The 16,949-nt window shown below is 43.6% G+C and overlaps 2 protein-coding genes across 3 annotated transcripts in view; one reads left to right on the forward strand and one right to left on the reverse strand.

Moving 5' to 3' along the window:
• LOC119405101 (tetratricopeptide repeat protein 39B) overlaps window positions 1–13,337 on the forward strand; it is a 117,414-nt gene extending 104,077 nt beyond the window's left edge. For both annotated transcript variants that reach the window (XM_037671888.2, XM_037671889.2), the window contains exons 9-18: window positions 1,028–1,139; window positions 2,779–2,846; window positions 2,944–3,003; window positions 3,544–3,635; window positions 4,694–4,855; window positions 5,332–5,449; window positions 6,578–6,689; window positions 6,777–6,894; window positions 8,117–8,233; window positions 10,860–13,337. In XM_037671888.2, coding sequence (XP_037527816.1) covers window positions 1,028–1,139; window positions 2,779–2,846; window positions 2,944–3,003; window positions 3,544–3,635; window positions 4,694–4,855; window positions 5,332–5,449; window positions 6,578–6,689; window positions 6,777–6,894; window positions 8,117–8,233; window positions 10,860–11,136 — 1,236 coding nt within the window. In that variant the 3' untranslated portion in view covers window positions 11,137–13,337. The remainder of the gene's footprint in view (window positions 1–1,027; window positions 1,140–2,778; window positions 2,847–2,943; window positions 3,004–3,543; window positions 3,636–4,693; window positions 4,856–5,331; window positions 5,450–6,577; window positions 6,690–6,776; window positions 6,895–8,116; window positions 8,234–10,859) is intronic.
• LOC119405102 (trafficking protein particle complex subunit 13) lies at window positions 13,336–16,764 on the reverse strand. Its single transcript, XM_037671892.2, has 2 exons — window positions 16,119–16,764; window positions 13,336–14,367 (listed from the first exon to the last, which is right to left on the reverse strand). The coding sequence occupies exons 1-2, from the start codon at window positions 16,614–16,616 to the stop codon at window positions 13,615–13,617; spliced, it is 1,251 nt and encodes a 416-aa protein (XP_037527820.1). The 5' UTR covers window positions 16,617–16,764; the 3' UTR covers window positions 13,336–13,614.
• Between the last annotated feature and the right edge of the window lie 185 nt (window positions 16,765–16,949).

The raw sequence follows: 16,949 nt of genomic DNA on the forward strand, positions 1-16,949 counted from the left end.
TCTCCAGTGATGCGTGTGTAGCGTGGTTGCCGAAACCACGTGATGAAGCGCTGCACTGTCGCTGGCCCAGCGTGTAATGTCAGTTATGTTACGTTTGTCACTCTCATGTTTGTGCGAGCACGGCCATAATTCTGCCTAAAAACTGTCATAACTCCAATGTGGGAGAGGAAATAAAGAGATGTATCATGCAACACATCCGCATTGTAACTGGCGTTATGTGCTAGGTAACTAGCTGAAATCAAATTTAGGCCAATGTCAGTGTGTACCTGATTCGGCTTTCTTTCAGGTTGAGGCATACTTTGAGGCGTTGCATAATGAGCGAGAGTTTACTTTGCCTCTATGCGATTGTGCTGCGTGGTGAAGCATATAAAGATTGGGAAGGGGCCATTCTTGCATACGCGCCGAGACCTTTTCGTAAACTATTTGCTAAATTATACGCACTCGCGCGCCGTTTCCTATAATACCACGAGCACACGTAGAGGTCTGATGGCTGTAACAAAAGCCACATGAAGATGTTTCCGAGGTTCCTGTGCACCAGGTAAAAAACCGTAAATTTTCAAGCATGAAATACTCTTTGCTCCTGTTGCCGGTGGCCTTCATGTGACCTTGAGCCAAAAGCCAGAGTCGTTATCTGGGCACTCAAACGATATCATCCGGGCATCATTGCGAGAACAAAATGAGAACATTTGGGCAACCAGCCAAAAGTTTAAAAAATGCGATCTCTGGCCACTAACTCTTTGTACAGGACCGCATTACATAAGCTAGTTACGGCCCAAACAAATTGCAGAAAAGATTGTTTCCGAGTTCTCAGTGTTTTTGTTTCCTTCTTTAGTCTTTGCGTTTGTGTATTCTTACTACGAATTGGTCTCTTATTTCCCAGCCACATGCAAGCACATATATCATTATTTCATTAACCTGAATTTCACTGTTTGCTATTCTCACATGTATATTTATTACAGGAATCCCCCACAATAAAAGCAGCAGTGCAGTTCCCAAATTTCTGACTCTGGGTGATGTTAAATTTCAGGTGCTGGGATTGCGAGAACTAGAAGATGGCTGCATGATGCAAGACTACCTCCGTGGGCCTCTGTGCAGTATTGTGCTTGTGGCGTATCACACGTTCGTCCTCTACATCCTGGGTAAGCGGTTTACAATTTATTTGTGCACGCTGTATTTCTTAAGAACACTCCATTTAGTAATCTTGAATTGTCTGTGAGACAGCAGCAGTAGATAGTTTGTACTTGTTGCTTACAAAACGGATCACAAATGAAGCCTCTACCAGGCATGGAGAGGTCAACTTTGCACTTTGACAATTTCAGTGAAACTTCAACATGCTCCCATGTGTTCCTTTTCTTTCTGTTTTGGTGTCTTTTTATCTTTTCCATATCTTTCCTGTGATCAACTAAAAATCTACTGCAAGAGGCTTCGCTGTACACTCAAACCATAATAGTGAATATTGTGGTGGATTATTGGGTATTAAAGAGTAAATACGGAATGTTTCTCTTTTGCATCATTATGTGATGAGATATGCCTGTATCAAATGTTGGACACAATGAAGTTATTTTCCTGTTGAAGCTGATGGCATTATGACAAAGTTTGATTGTATTGACAGGCTTTATTTGAGGCATGTGTGAGTGTCATTCGTGCCAAACCCAGATTTCTCGCAATATGCACATAGAAATGCAACGTAGCACTATCTTTTTGGCATACTTTGATAAGACATTTGTTGGCTATCAAGCCAGGGTGTGCTGGCATTGTGTCACAGAAGTGGTGTGTTAAACAAGGTGGCGGTGGGCTTGTGAGTGGCACTAGTGAAACAAGGCATTGTAATGAAGCCTCTGAATAACAAAGGCCTAATGTTCATTGAAATCCATGCAAGAAAACAAGGCATTGTAATGAAGCCTCTGAATAACAAAGGCATAAATTTCATTGAAATCCATGCGAGACTTTATAAACGATGAGATCCGAAGGCGCAGTCCAATACCCAAGTAGTGTGAAAATTGTGAAAATAGTTTATAGTTGACCGGACATGGGTGGGTGGTGCTGGACAAGGTAACTGTTCAGCAATGAGATTTTTAGTCACAATTTTCGGTGAGGAAGGTGACCTCCTTTATGGTGGTTCCCTCCCCAACACTGAGACCATCAACGACAGGCACTTTTGTGGGTTTTCCCAACGGGCAAGACGGTGCGCTTGGAAACAAATGACCTGTCTTGATTACCATGGATATTCTTTTAATGCAGCATAATGCTTGTAGCAGCATTGTGCTGTGTCATGTGTTGCGCTGTGCCACACAACGTCAGGTAAGATGTGGTACTACATCTGCCATACACTCCTTACCTTGCTTGAAGTAACCTTCATTCGTTTACACCTCTAAAAAAGTTTATAGGAGGCAAACACTTTGTCAGTGACCCTAATGTCAAGCAGGCTGTTTGTTGATGACTATGATGCAAGGAGAGATCATTCGGTGTTGCTAACATCCAAGGCAGTGCCAGAAATCTCCAATAAATGCATGTTTCACGGGGTATGTATTACATATTATCAAAATGGGACTGCTTCCACAGCCTTAAGCATGTTTCGTAATCCTGTAGAATAGAAAGTCTGGATTTGACTTGAACACATCTCTCGCAAATGTGAAATCCTCACTCTCTCCGCTGAGTGCGGCACATCATCTGTGCTTCTTGTGCGAGTACTGTTTAACTGCTACCGATAAGCAAGTTTTTCTTTATGAGCGAGTATTTTCTGACATCAAAGACATACTTTTCACTTATTTTCTTTAGGACTTGGCGACGGAGATCTAGAACTTTCTGAAAGGCTAGTGAAGGGCCTTCTAAGTAAATATCCAAAGGTAAGTTCAGAAAACCACATTCTTCTTTAACCAATGTACATTGTTTTTGCACATTGTTTACATTCATTATTACTTTATGCCTTTGCTATTTTTCCAGGGCGTACTCAGTTTGTTTTTCAATGCAAGGATGCATCAGGTCAAGGGCCAGATAGAAAATGTAAGCAATCTACTCCTTTTCCATATTTATGTGCTTTATAACATCTCACATGTGAAGAGGTAAATCATTTGGTCCTCATGAAATGAAAGTGAAAAAAGTGAAACAGAAGCCAGGATTAGTACACTGAACTGTTATTTATAAGAGCAGTTAGGAAGGGTCAGTTAGTTAATATTTTTACCATTAATTCATGATTTCCGATGTCTGCTGACGTGAATAATGATTTCACAAAGAAAGGTAACCTTATCGTCTCTACTGAACAGTGGTTAAAAACTCTTTAAAATCTGAATAAAAACACATTCCTTCTAGAATGTGCTTTGTATTGTCACCTGCTTTATGAAGATATAGAGTATTTGCTCGTTAGTGTTCTGTTAGTGCTTCTGTTAAAAACGCTCTGTTAGTGCTTTTGTTGTAACATTAGCAGGATGCTTTGGAAGTAATGTGAAAAATTTGTGCTGATAACAGGAAGGCTTCATACATGTTGTTTAGCAGGCATGCTAAATTTAGAGTGTCATATTTTTGTTTTCGTTTTTTTTTATTCAGGCAATAAACCAGTATTATGAAGCGATTGAGGCACAGAATGAGTGGATTCCTTTCCATTATATTTGCTACTGGGAACTGCTTTGGTGCCATTGGTAAGTGCTTCCGTGTTCCTGCCACATCTTTTTTATCAACAAGTCGCGTAATTTTTCATGAGTCTGACTTTCACGAATAATCATTGATATTCGAAAAACTGGACTTGCACACCATTCGTGCTGTCAAAAAAACAAACAAAAAACTGGTCATTCCAGTGATCTCCCAAAATTTACTGCCTCTTGACTGTTTTGGAATCACGAAACTGAATAAAATTGGGGAAAAAATTGAGATTGTGAAAAAGTTATTTGCAGCATTTGTCCAAACGAGATGTAATATAGATAAAGTACAAGTATGGATGTGGTGTCACATTGTATAGAAATCTTAGTACAGTAATCTCACTAATAGATTGGTGCGTATAGGTGTATATTTTAATTCATGTCTCAGTTATCATAGGTTGAATGTGGAACACAACAGTCACCAGTTTGGTGTGAAGATTTCCCCAATGCACTGAGCACAGAGCTAAGAACTAGAGCACAGAACTAAGATGCTTACAGCAAATGTCTGTAGTCTGCAGAAATTGACATGGCAAGTGCAATGTACATAACACTTATCATCACAGATATTTTTCCCAAGCATAAAAGCATATTTCAGTCATCTATCCCAAGTTCATATACTTACTGTGGAACCAAATGGTTAGCTTTTCGTTCAAGGGTTTGCACATTGCACAGTGAATACAACTCAATGCAAGATGTGTCTCCATTAAACAATCGTAGTGTCTATCACCGGGACAAATGCTGAAACTGATGTTGCAATCAACACACGTTGCACACTCAAACCTCATTATAACGAACACGGATATGACTAACTATTGGTTATAACGAAGTAAATGAAGAATAGTCTTGTCATAGCTACAGTGTTACAAATAAACATTTATAATGAATTGTATTGCGCAACCTCCAACACTCACATTCTTTATATGGCTAAAATGAGATGTGCCAAGGTTCCTGGTTTTAGGTTGGGTACGTGCCGTATTTTGTGTCGCGGTGCGCGTGGTGTACTGGTGCCCCCGTAGTTGTGGTTTCTTCAACAGTGTTTCTTTGGAAAAAAATGTAAACAGCTTTAGGTGCGACTGGGACCGAGCCATTGAGACTGCTGACATCCTGCGCAAGGGTTGTCGCTGGTCCAAGGCCACCTATGTCTACATCCAGGCTTCCTGCCTCTATGCCAAGTACAGGGAGGGCAGTACGGAACTCATGGAAGAGATTGGGAACCTCCTCAGGTAAGTCTCCATCGATTCTCTGCAGAATACCGTAAAATAATTCCAATTAAATTCAGTTCTGCAGTGTTACTTGCAAAAGTTAATTAGAGCACAAAAACTACGATATTATCATGGGGCACGCCGTAATGGGGGACTCAGGATCAATTTCGACCATCTGGGATTCTTTAATATATGCACCTAAATCTAAGTAGTCTGGTGTTTCTGGATTTTTTACTATCAAAATATTGCATCCATGGCTGAGAAGTGTACCTATGCCTTCATGCTAAGACAAAGTGCCGTTCTTTGAGTGTGTGCCCTTCTTTTGTAAGATACCCATTTGCAGCACCTTAAGGGTAAAATAAATGATGATGAGTGTGATAGTAATGATACATTACAATGGTAGCCATCACCTGTACGTCAACCAGTTTTCATTGCGGCTGTTTCTTTCTTTAGAGTAATACATTTGGGTCAGTGACATTGTCCTTTTTACTTTCCAGGCAAGTTCCGGGCCTCAAGCAGAAAATTGCCGGCAAATCCATTCCCATCGAGAAGTTTGTCGTAAAGAAGTCTCAAAAGTTCTTCGACAATGGCCAGCGGCTCACTCTACCTGTCGTGGTAAGTTAACATTTCGGGAAGGTTTCCTCTGCAGCACGTTGTATGCTTGAGGAAAATTAACATTGACACGCATGCACGAAGGAGCCTTAGGCAGCATTCTGTTGACAGTCCATACTGGTGTGCATTATAGTACCGCTGGGAACAGAGCGATGAATTACACGACGAATGGAGGCTTGTAAATTGGATCCGCGCTAATTTAGGTGTGATTACACATCATCACAAACACTTTGTGCAAAGTTTGCATTAACATTTCTTGAAAAGCATCTGCAACTGAATAATATTGATCGGAACCCTGACTGCTGTGTTGTGCGATCCACCTGGCACATATAAACACTGTGAGAGCTTGTCATAACAAACCAAAAGGTGTACTGAATCATTAGATATAACAAAGTGAATCTTCTACCTGATATGTACATCTACGAATACATACAAGCTTGTAGTTAATGTCTGACATAACAAAGGTACTATGGCATTGGATGATACTAGGTTCGAATGCAATGACACTGTGGTGCATCATGCCCATCTGTCCATCATAATTCTCCTCCGCCAGTCATCTTCCACCTTCCTTCTGCGCTCACTGCACACTCTGCAGTAATTCTTCGCTAATTGCAGTCTTGCACTCATAGACCGCCAAGTGGGCAAGGGACAAAGTAAAAGGAAGCATTCTGGAAGGAAATGCACCCATCAGCCAGTCAGACAATGCCAGCATTATTATGAACCACGTGTCATTCATGTCTCTTATTTGCTTGTATTATCAGCATCTCAGAGAAGGTGCAAACCAATGATTGATGCACTTAACATACAAGCACACAATTTTGCTCGTGCTGGACCTTTAGATTCTGACAAATGTGTGAGCATTGTTTCGTTTTGTGCAAGCATGGTTTTAGAAAGTGAAAGGTTTTTAGGGTATAGACACTTTTTTTTTTATCACGCTTCAGCGTACTTCATGGAAAGCTCCCCAGAAATCAAAACAACCTAAAACCTTAACATCTTGTTTTTCAATTTGTGTTTTAGTTGTTGCTGTCAGTTGCACACAGGGACATTCACTTGTACTGTGATGACATTGTGAAGCCAAACGAAAAAGATTTTTTCGAACAAACAAACAAGATAGTTGCGCTTTCCTTTCAGGAAATTATGTACATGTGGAACAGCTTCCCCATGATCGGACGCAACGAGAAGCTTCTGCTCCAGATCTTAGGACTCATCGAAAACACTCTGCCCACAGTTTCGAGGGAGAAAGGTTGGTCACGTAGCATACCGACCTATGCTTGCCAGCACGCACTCGAAAAAGTTCCAATTGTGACGCGAGACGTACGTCTCATTGCAGAGATGGACGAGAGGTACGTTGACGACTACTGTCTCGCAATGCTGCTGAAGGGAGTGTGCATGCGCTACATGGGCCACCCCCTGCAATCTGAGGAGTGCTTCCTGGAAGTTTTCAAGTAGTAAGTATGGCCTTTTTGCCATCAAGTGCTCAACACTTAGCATGTTGCAGATACTCCTGTGGTGAGAAAAAACGGTTCAGCTTACTTCAAAGAGCACCACTTTCGGCAGTATTGTATCTTTATCTACATGGCATTTCACTGGTGGTGGTGGTGGGGGGGGGGAAGGGATACAATGTATGCCCAAACCTCGATATAACGAACACTGCTATAACAAATTATTCGTTATAACGAAGTAAGTGAAAAATAGTCTAGTCATAAATACAGTGTTATGAATGCACGTTTATAACGAACTTTCGGATGTAAGGAAGTTATTTTTGTGTCAAATGTGACCTTGTTATATGGAGGTTATAAAGTAGTATAAAAAGTGTAGTGGCAGTTGCAAGTATAGCACGGTCAGTGGAAAGCGCTTATCACACACAACATTGCAAAATAGGACAAAATAAAATGGAACTAACTGCAAGCATCATGGAGAAACAAGAAACCATGTCATTGCTAGTGGAGACAAAATTCAAGAACTTAATAATCCTTACCTAACAACAAGAACAGAGAATGTTAGTACACACGAATAGAAAGTTACAGCACACGCGCGTAAAAATTGTCGAACGTGGTTGTGAAGCGTGATTTTTTTTTTTTTGGCAACATATTCAGTTGGTGAGAGCGTGAGAAACTTGAGAAGTGCTTTTTATATTGAACAGGATGAAATTTTTTTGCTGTACGAGATGTTTTTACCAATTCCATGCAGTACATGTGGCGAGAGAACACTTGGCTTAATGCTTCAAGAGATCTGTACTCTCCATCATTCACTGACAGGCTAATTGACAGCCTCCCGTTCGTAGCCTGAAGCCACAGGGAAATCCATACGGATTTCTCAGAAAGGAAAGCTTCTTAGTTGAAGAAAAATTTGTCCTGGTCTGAAGATTGAACCCGGGTCCAACGCCTTTCCAGGGCAGTTGCTCTACCAATTGAGCTAGTAATCAGGACGCTAGCATTCGGCAACGCAAGGGCGAACTAGTCAACAACTTCAAGCACGTGGACACAGAATATAGCAATTGGAATGGAATACTTCTGCAGAACTCAATTGCTATAAATGCGCTGAGGATACAATGTTTTTTGGCAAAAATGACAACGGTGTGTCTCTATGGAATTACTGTGCCATTAGATCATGTGACAAAACGATCATACGGATAGCATGACTGATACGCCTTCAACTCCGTACCTGCAGTCAGGACCAGATACTGGAGGACACGTACCTGCTGCCTTTTGCCGCCGCTGAGCTGGGCTTCCTCTCTATGCAGCAGCAACAGTACACCAAGGCCAAGGAATGGCTGGACCAGGCCAGGTAAATGAACCTGTCGGTCTTAGGTGGCATTCACGCTGGCAACAGATGAAATTCGCGTGCTTGACTACGACCGGTGATCAAGGATGGAGCCCTCAGTGAAGCCATAGTGCTGAAAACACTAGGACCAAGGAAGAGGACAGGACGTGCGCTACGTCCTGTCCTTGGTCCCTGTGTTTTCAGTGCTATGGCTTTATTGGATGCACTGAACCAACTAGCCCAAAAGTCTGTACTTGAGGATGGAGCCACTCATGACAACCAACAGAAATTAAGTGCTGGTTCTTGGGCGAGTTGTAGTTGCATGCTGGCAGAGTCGTGCTTTCAGAAACGCAGACAAAGTAAGGCAAACAACGACGTATTCCGGTTTGTTCTGTGTGCCTTACCGTGAATATATTACGGTATTACCTTCAAAAGCGAAACCCTACCAGTGTACAATATTACTGCCATTTCACTTTAATTTACCTTCTTTATCTTTTGGCATTACAGAAGGGGGTGGGCACAGCATAAATGCATGTAGATATGATACAAAAGCTTTCTGTTCGTTTTGCAGTGTGAGACATGAGAATATAAGCACAGTAATATGCATATAAGTGTTATGCAACAAGAACAAAAGTACAGCACTCATGAATGGAAACCTAGAAATTTAGGAATAAGTAATGCTCGAACATCCGTTACCAGCGTTTAAGCTCGTGTCATACCGGAGTAATTTTGACAGGAACACTTACATCGAAGCCAACATTTCCTTTAGCAGCCATCTTTTCAGCGACATCATGCAGTTATGATGAGCAATTGCTCATAACATTCGTTATACTAAAAAAAAGAAGTGATGTTATGTTTCAATTCGTGGGTACTGTACATAACATAACACATAACACACATTCATAACATAACACGTAACACACATTCGAAGCCTTTCAAAGGGCCCACAGCAGCTATTGCTTTGAAAAGATTGCTCTGTCCCTCCTGCTTCCATTCTGGATATATTTTCTGCATCGCTGATCGTGGAGCGAGTGGTATCATCCAGACTGTCGCCAACTGCTATGCAAGCCACATGTGGTAATGGTTTACATTCTTGCAGAGTTGTCAGAAGATCACATAGGAGCACCTACTCTGCAAGCTACTGCTTCCTGTCATGACTGCATTCCATATTTACCGGTCAAGAGCCATTCTACCTTTATTTATGTCTTTTTTTATGCTTGCAGAGTTAATAATATTCACCCGCTGCAGTGGTCTTCCAGTTATAGTGCTTGACTGCTGACCCGAAGGTCATGGGATCCAATCATGGCCGCGGTGGCCGCATTTCGATGGGAGGCAAAATGCTAGAGGCCCATGTGCTTAGATTTAGGTGCACATTAAGGAACCACAGGTGGTTGAAATTTTCGGAGCCCTCCACCACGGCTCATACTTTTTCATACTTGATAATCATATCGTGGTTTTTGTGCATAAAACCCCAGAAATTATACTGTAATCACATTCGTGTTTCCCATGCACAGTTTGTTCACATAACCATCACTTTTTTTTTTCTGTCAGCCTTTGTTACTACAGTGAAACCTCGGTGATACGATCACAGTTCATACGAATTTCGTGGTGATACGAATTTTTCGTTGGTCCCGGCCAAGGCCCATTGGCCTGCAATGTAATGGAGTGCGGTTGTTGCGAACTGATTTTCACCCAGGGACGTTTGATACGAACATTCGGTACCACCCAGGTACGAAGAGGTGCTGTCCGCACTGTCGCGCAAGACGCGCCAAGTACGTGCGAGTGCGGGAACGCAAGCGTGGGCATGTGCACCGCACCGATAAATAATCAGAATCACGTTGTAAGAAAAATGCTTTTCTTACGGTCAAAATAAACCTTCAGAGACGCGTCACGGCCTCCGAGTGCCGCGGGTCACAACGCACCTGGTTCACTAATTAAATGCATGCGTACGGGCCGTATATTTACGAGTGCTGGTATAATTGCCGACATACAAAACTTCACTGACAATCATTCAAGATTTTTCCTGACGTTGCTGCAGCCTTGACAAACAATACATGAAAATGTACGCCAGCTTTCTTTTGTCGCACGCTAATTTTCCATGCTTTCTGGTGATACGAATTTCGGATGATACGAATATTTTTAGTGGTCCCGTGAGATTCGTATCACCGAGGTTTCACTGTACCACGATTCAAGGCATATAGCAAGAATATAGAGTTTAGACGCAATGTGCAGAACCACAAGATGGCGAGAGGTAGCGTACGAGAAGGAATATTGTGAGCAGTGCAGATTGTTTGTGTTCCTCCTTCCCTTGTTCTCTTCTCATATATCCAGTTAATCGGACGTGGTCTTGTTAACCTCCCTGTCTTTCCCTGCTTCTCTCTCTTTCTCTCCTATATCAGTATTGTTTGCAATCGCAATTCCAAATCACCGAATTTTCTTTCTTGGTAAAAAAAAGAAGTTGCTTTTGTAGTTTTTGAAGACACGTGCGGTCACAAAAAATTAAAAAATAAAAGGCCACCTCGTGTGCGGTCTCTCCCTCTCTCCTTTAATCTACGCTTGCTCCAATCCACCAACTTGCCCAAAAACTGGCACTTGTCTCTGGAACTAGATGGGAAAGTCACTGGCCCTTTTTCTTCCGCCTTCTGCGCAGGAACAACTACCGCGACTACCTGCTTGAGTCTCTGGTGCACTTCCGGATCCACTCGGCGCTCAAGTCGCTCCGCAGCGGAGGCCACCTGTCGCCCCGATCCGACCCGACGACGCCGTCGCCCACCAACTCCCCGTTCCCGTCGCCCCTGAACACGCCGACGCACGGCGTGATGGTCAACGGCTTCCCTTTCCTGAGCACCAGCCCGGGCATCACGAAGAAAGTGATGCACCCGCCCATTCCGAACGCTGGCGAGGAAGGCATCGTGGGTGCCGACTGAGTCTCCGATCATTCCCAGGGACGAACGTCCCCGAGAACGTGCGACGATGCACCGAGACACCGCGTTTTATGACCAGTCAAGAGCTTGTTGCCTGGAGGCACCTTTGTTTTTTATTTTTTGCAGCTTGACGGGCTCGTGCAAGTTTCAGCTCAAAGGTAGAGCCCTAGACAAAGAGCCTAATGGCTTAGCTGGTCGTAGCGGCTATAAACGTGGGTCATCGCAATCATTCCAACTCTGTGATCAGAGTGTTGGCACTCGTGTTTTTCTTCTTCTGTCATTGTTCATACGTTATGCCCACACATCCGTGCCCCTCCCACTCCCCCAATGTTGAAGCGAGCAGCAATGCCGGGTGGTTTGTTGTGCCAGGCGAGCATGTTTACTTCGCGGTGATGTTTCCCGTTCTTGTGCGATGGGGTGTTGCTTCACGCTGGCATCGAAATCCCAGCACGTGCAACTAGCTGCAAGAGGCTTAGAATTCAAGCTTCCTGTAATTATGAAAACATGCAAGGAAATGTTATGTCTTGGGGTAGTTGTGTTCGATGCCCATTCTCCGTGAAGAAATACTGTCATGTTCTCTCTCTATCGGAATTGATCTTTTGAAGTGTCAACTTAGCGTTGCATGGCTGACTTTTACCACATAAACCACAGACTTGTGTCAGTACTTAAGTGTACACGACTGCAAAAGTGTCTTTTTTTTTTTCACAGTTTCATTGCATTCATTGCCTTTGCACTCTCACAGAAAACATTCAGATAGGGATCGTTTGAGCTTAATTAAAGTCTTAACGAATTCCAAAAACAGATAAAAACGAACGTCTTGTAGTACACTCAAACCTCGATATAATGAATTATCAGTTATAACGAAGTAAATGAATAATTTTGTTATAGGTACAGTGTTAAAAATAAACGTTTATAACGAATTTTCGGATATAACGAAGTTATTTTCGTGGCAGATGTAACTGTTATAATGAGGTTTGAGTGTCTTTTATTCTGGCATTCAAAAGTGTTACACAACGAGGGTGCTTTCTTTTTATTTCTGTCTGAGAGGAATTCAAAAGCTTTAAGCGTTATTACATCCTTTTACCCCAAGCAAACTCAGCTTTGTGTGTGTGTGTGTGTTACAAACCGCAAAATTAGACGAATTAGAACTTCTGGATCCGGAGTGGATCCGGCAGTTCCATTAAAGAAGGCACTGAATGAGTGTGAAAGTCACATCACTTTAAAGAGAAGCTAAAAGTGCACACGAATGGGAATGCACGTGGTATTACAATGATGGCTGTCTCTGAGGGCGCATGCAGTCTATGGTGTTCCTGTCACTACAACTTAAAAAAAAAGTAGCTGTCTTAATCATTCATATTAAGTCAAGAGTTGAGTGGACATTTTTTTTTTGCACTACCTTGATGTGTAGCTTGCATTTCAATTACATTTCAGCTGCATTTGCGAGAGTAGCATGAGTAAGAAAAATGTTTTCGGTATGCAGTTTAACGATAGTTTAGAAAAACTCTCAAATTTCAGGGCACTCACAGCACACACAAAGCTCAGCATCTAAGTGATTGAGCCAGGGTAAGCAAGCACTCTGGTACTCCCAGCACAAACAGTGCACTTCCAAGCTAATTCAATTAAAGCAGTGCAATCACAGGATCATTTAATGCTTTGACTTTTATTAAAGATTGCTTTTTACAGCAGCGCCACGGTTTGGGGCATGCAACACTGCACTTTGCTGCTGTCGACAGTCATTCCACTCAAAATGCGTTTTAGTATTCGTTTTCTCGCAGCTTCATCCTGTCACTGTTTGTGCATTTGCGGATGGAAGTTTGTGGACCATGGGTTCATTGGAAACACTGAAACAGCTCGAAATTTCAAAACTGTAATTCTCAGTGCATGCAGTGTTGAGACCCTACTGGTCAGTTTGAGGCTGCAGCAAAGAGGAATCTTTCGTCAAATCTTGTGGTCCACAAACTTTCGTCTCTGACTGTACAAAAAAAATCCACTTTTGTTTGATTTCCAAGGGCACGGACCTTGCTGCTAAGGCAGCCAGGAAGGCGTTTGTTTTTTCCCCCCATACTTGTGTACATTCTTGTGATACATTCCGTTCAATATAGATGAGATTTACTGTATGAAAAGAGAGATATATGTGTAGTTCGAGAGTTTGTCGGCCAGTCTTACAAGCATGCTTATATCTCTAGCCAATAAAACCAGAACTCAACATTTGTGGGTTGTTTTATTTCGAAATTCCACATAGTGAAAGCTTGCCGCATTAAAAAAAAGACCACGAAAATATGTAATAGTGAATCAAATAGTTCAGCATTTATATTCCTCAACGACGCGTAACAAATATATAACCACCTCTTAGCTTCGGGAATGCGCACAAGTCGGCGAAAGCAGCAACAGATCTTTCGCACCATAGTTTGTTTGTCCGCACAATACTGCCATGCGGCGACATTAGCTCTTCCCAAACAACGAAATAAACGCAAACCGCAGTCAACACGAAACTGTCGTTCCATTGGCGCACACGAGCACGCATGCTATCTCGTCGTAGTCGTACGTCTGCTTGAGGTAAGTGTCCGACAGCTTGATCCCCGAGATGCTCTGGAGTCCCGTCCGGAATGGAACTGCCTCGAGCCGGATGCGAATGGTCGCCTGGGGTTCCAGCTTGCCGAGGCTCTGACCCGACATGCCTTGCCAGAGTAGACCCGAAGACGGCAGGTTTTCGAGCGCGAGAACCAGGTCCATCGTCCTCTGGCACGTGTTCATCACGGAGCAGGCGATTTCGAACGGCTCCTCGAGGTTCACGGTGCTCGGCGCCGACTCGATCGTGAGCTTGATGTCTTCGTAGCCGGGTGCTATCCGCTCTAGCTGCGACGTCTGCAGACGCCCTCTCTCGCCCATGGCCGAACGCCAGACGATGTCGAGCTTGCCGATGCTGGTGACGCCGCTGCGGCGTTTCTCGGGCTGCGCTACCGGCTCGCCCGTCTCGGTGGATGGAGCCCGGGGCGACAGGCTGAATAAATACTGCCGTGTGTCGTGCGGGTTCAGGAAGTTGACAGGACCAAATACGCTCTGGTTGTCTCCGCACGTGTTGAGTTGGCAGACGTTGAAGTATGGGGACGGTTCGAGCGCCACTTTCTCGAGGCATATCGGCGAGGAGGTAATGTTCTGAAGCTGCGCCTCAAGGTAGACCTCGTCAGACTCGGCGTTGTAGAACTTCGTCTTGACGTCAAGTGGCTTGTATACCTGGGACAATGTTTATACTTCATATTAAAGGGCAGTTGCCTTAGAAAGCATGCATGCACAAAAAATAAAAAGAAACATCCTTACAAAGTTCCACTGTTCACGTGCAGCTGTGCAAATATAAACAAGCAGCAAAAGTTGAGGAGTGCATTTGGGATTATAATCTCATCTTGGATGGCGCTAGGTTTCTCTCTCTCTCTCTCATCTTGGATGTTTAAACACATTGTGATGACACACCCGTGATTTTCCTGCATATCCTCAACCTGTACACGTGTCGGCACAAGGTTACCATCATCATACATGAAATTTTTCATGCCGTTTTCGTGATACTTGACAATGGTTGCATTAAGGATGCATTGTGAAATAGCAATTTCATTTTGTGACCTCTGGAACAATGCTAAGTAGGTCTACATTTTAACACATTCACAAACAAGGTAGGTGACCTTTATTCGTGATATCCATCAACGTTCTCAGTGATTTTTTGAGCCCCATGGTGCCACATCATAAACAATGCTTCCTCAATTTGGCAGTGTAATAATAGCAAATCTGTCATGAATCGGAAAAACACTTTGGGGGTTAAGCCAGAATTATGCATTTGCAGAGGCAAATCCTAATATAATTAACATATATTCAACAAGGTAAATAAAGAATACAGCTGATATGAGTATGTAACTATGTGCTTATAACAAAGATCAAATATAAAAAAAGGTAATTTAATGTTGAAACCAAACTTATTAAGATATTCAGCTGAACATACAAACAGTCTTGCAGCGCTTTCTTGCACGAATAGGGATTAGGAAGTTTGAGGAGATTATGTGGCTGCAGCAGGCACAGGAACGGGTTAATCAGAGAAACATGGTAAAGGCCTTTGCCCTGCAGTGGGCACTGTCAGGCTGATGATGAGTGCTTTCTCGAGCACAAGCAACTGGAGCCATCTAGCACCAGTAGCAGGTATCAACAAAAGATAAGCTCCCACAAGGATTTAGGTATGCACCACAATCTGCTCTACCTGTGTTCATGTAGTGCTACCGGTTCTATTCAACTGTACTTCACTCAGACACACTGCAGTTAATCAAAATTGAAACACAATGAAAGAATGCACAATGTTGGGCTATGAACAGCAGAAGTTCAGCGTTGGGGTAACTGGCACAGTCCTGTGTACTGGATTAATACGGGACAATATGTGCAGCCAAGCAGGTATAACGCTTGGTTCCATCCAACAGAATGCTTCATAAGGATCTGTTTGACTCCCATATGTGCACTCTGCCAAGACTCTACAACGGTAAAGAATGCAGTAGTACTAACTTGCACTGTCACCGCAGGTGGTATGGACAAGAATTTGTGTACTTGTCATTGCTCTTTTACGTTACCACAAACAAAACCTCCTAGTATTTATCGCTCTAAACGAGTCTCGTTACCGAACGACCAACAATTTCGTTGTATCGAATAATTCGCTATTCCCGTAACCTTAGCCAAAAATGTATGCCAACTTATCGCCGTGCAGCCCAGAAGCCCAGACGCACACAACAGTGGGTTCTCATGTTGTCACTCTTTCAAGTTACCATAAACGAAACCAGTTGGCATTTCTCGCTTTAAATAAGTCTTCTTATTGAACGACCAACAACTTCGTTGTATCGGATAATTCGCTATTCCCGTAGCCTTTGCAAAAATCTACGCCAACTGATCGCCGTGTAGCACACGTGGCACAGATGCACACACAACAGTGGTTGAAAACGGTCGCGACCGTTTCTGACCTGGAACTTGAAGAACTTCCGGAAGTGCAGTTTCTCCCCGGCCTGCGTCGAGTAGTTGACGGTGCATACGAGTATGTGCGTGTTGATGTCCTTCACTTCGTGGTGGATCACTTCGTCGATGCTACTGTTGGGAGCCAGTTCGGCGACCGCTACAGCACCGTCGGCGCGACCGGCCAGCAACACCTTCTGCGAATCGGTCTGTAGCTCGGCCCTGACCGACACGTCGCGCACGGTGGTCTGGCTGTCGTTGTGTACGCTCATGTAGCAGGAAAACGTCTCACCCAAGTAGATGTTGCCGAAGCTCTGGGGTAGCATGAGGAAGCTGCCGGCGCCGAAGAGCTCCAGACCTAACGGAGCTCCCAGGTCCTGCTTCAGCTCTTGCATCCACATGCTACCCGGTATGTCCCGGGAGTCGCACACGACTGGCAACGTCGTGAAGAGGGATGGCCGCGTCAGGCGCATGACCTTTAGCGCGAGCAACTGATCCCTGTGATCCATGATCGTCTACGAGCGTGCGCGCGTGACTGAGCGCTAAAAAGTCTGCCACGTGTTTCGAAGATCGCCGTGGAGGAAACCGGGCGTCGAAAAATCACGCCGCCACCTCACACGATTCACACACGCCCACCGCCATGTTGTATGTTGTTACGACGGTGGCGACTTTCAACGACAGAACGTTAAACATTACACCCAGCCTCAGTGATCTTAAACGCACTTTATAAAGCAATCACGGAGGCCATGCATTAAGGAACAAATGAACAAAAATTTTGTAAACAAACTTGTTGTGAACAACAAATGTCATTCAGGCTGTACAAACTACAAAAATAAACACGA

Source organism: Rhipicephalus sanguineus, chromosome 9 (assembly GCF_013339695.2).
Source record: "Rhipicephalus sanguineus isolate Rsan-2018 chromosome 9, BIME_Rsan_1.4, whole genome shotgun sequence".
Classification (NCBI taxonomy): domain Eukaryota; kingdom Metazoa; phylum Arthropoda; class Arachnida; order Ixodida; family Ixodidae; genus Rhipicephalus; species Rhipicephalus sanguineus.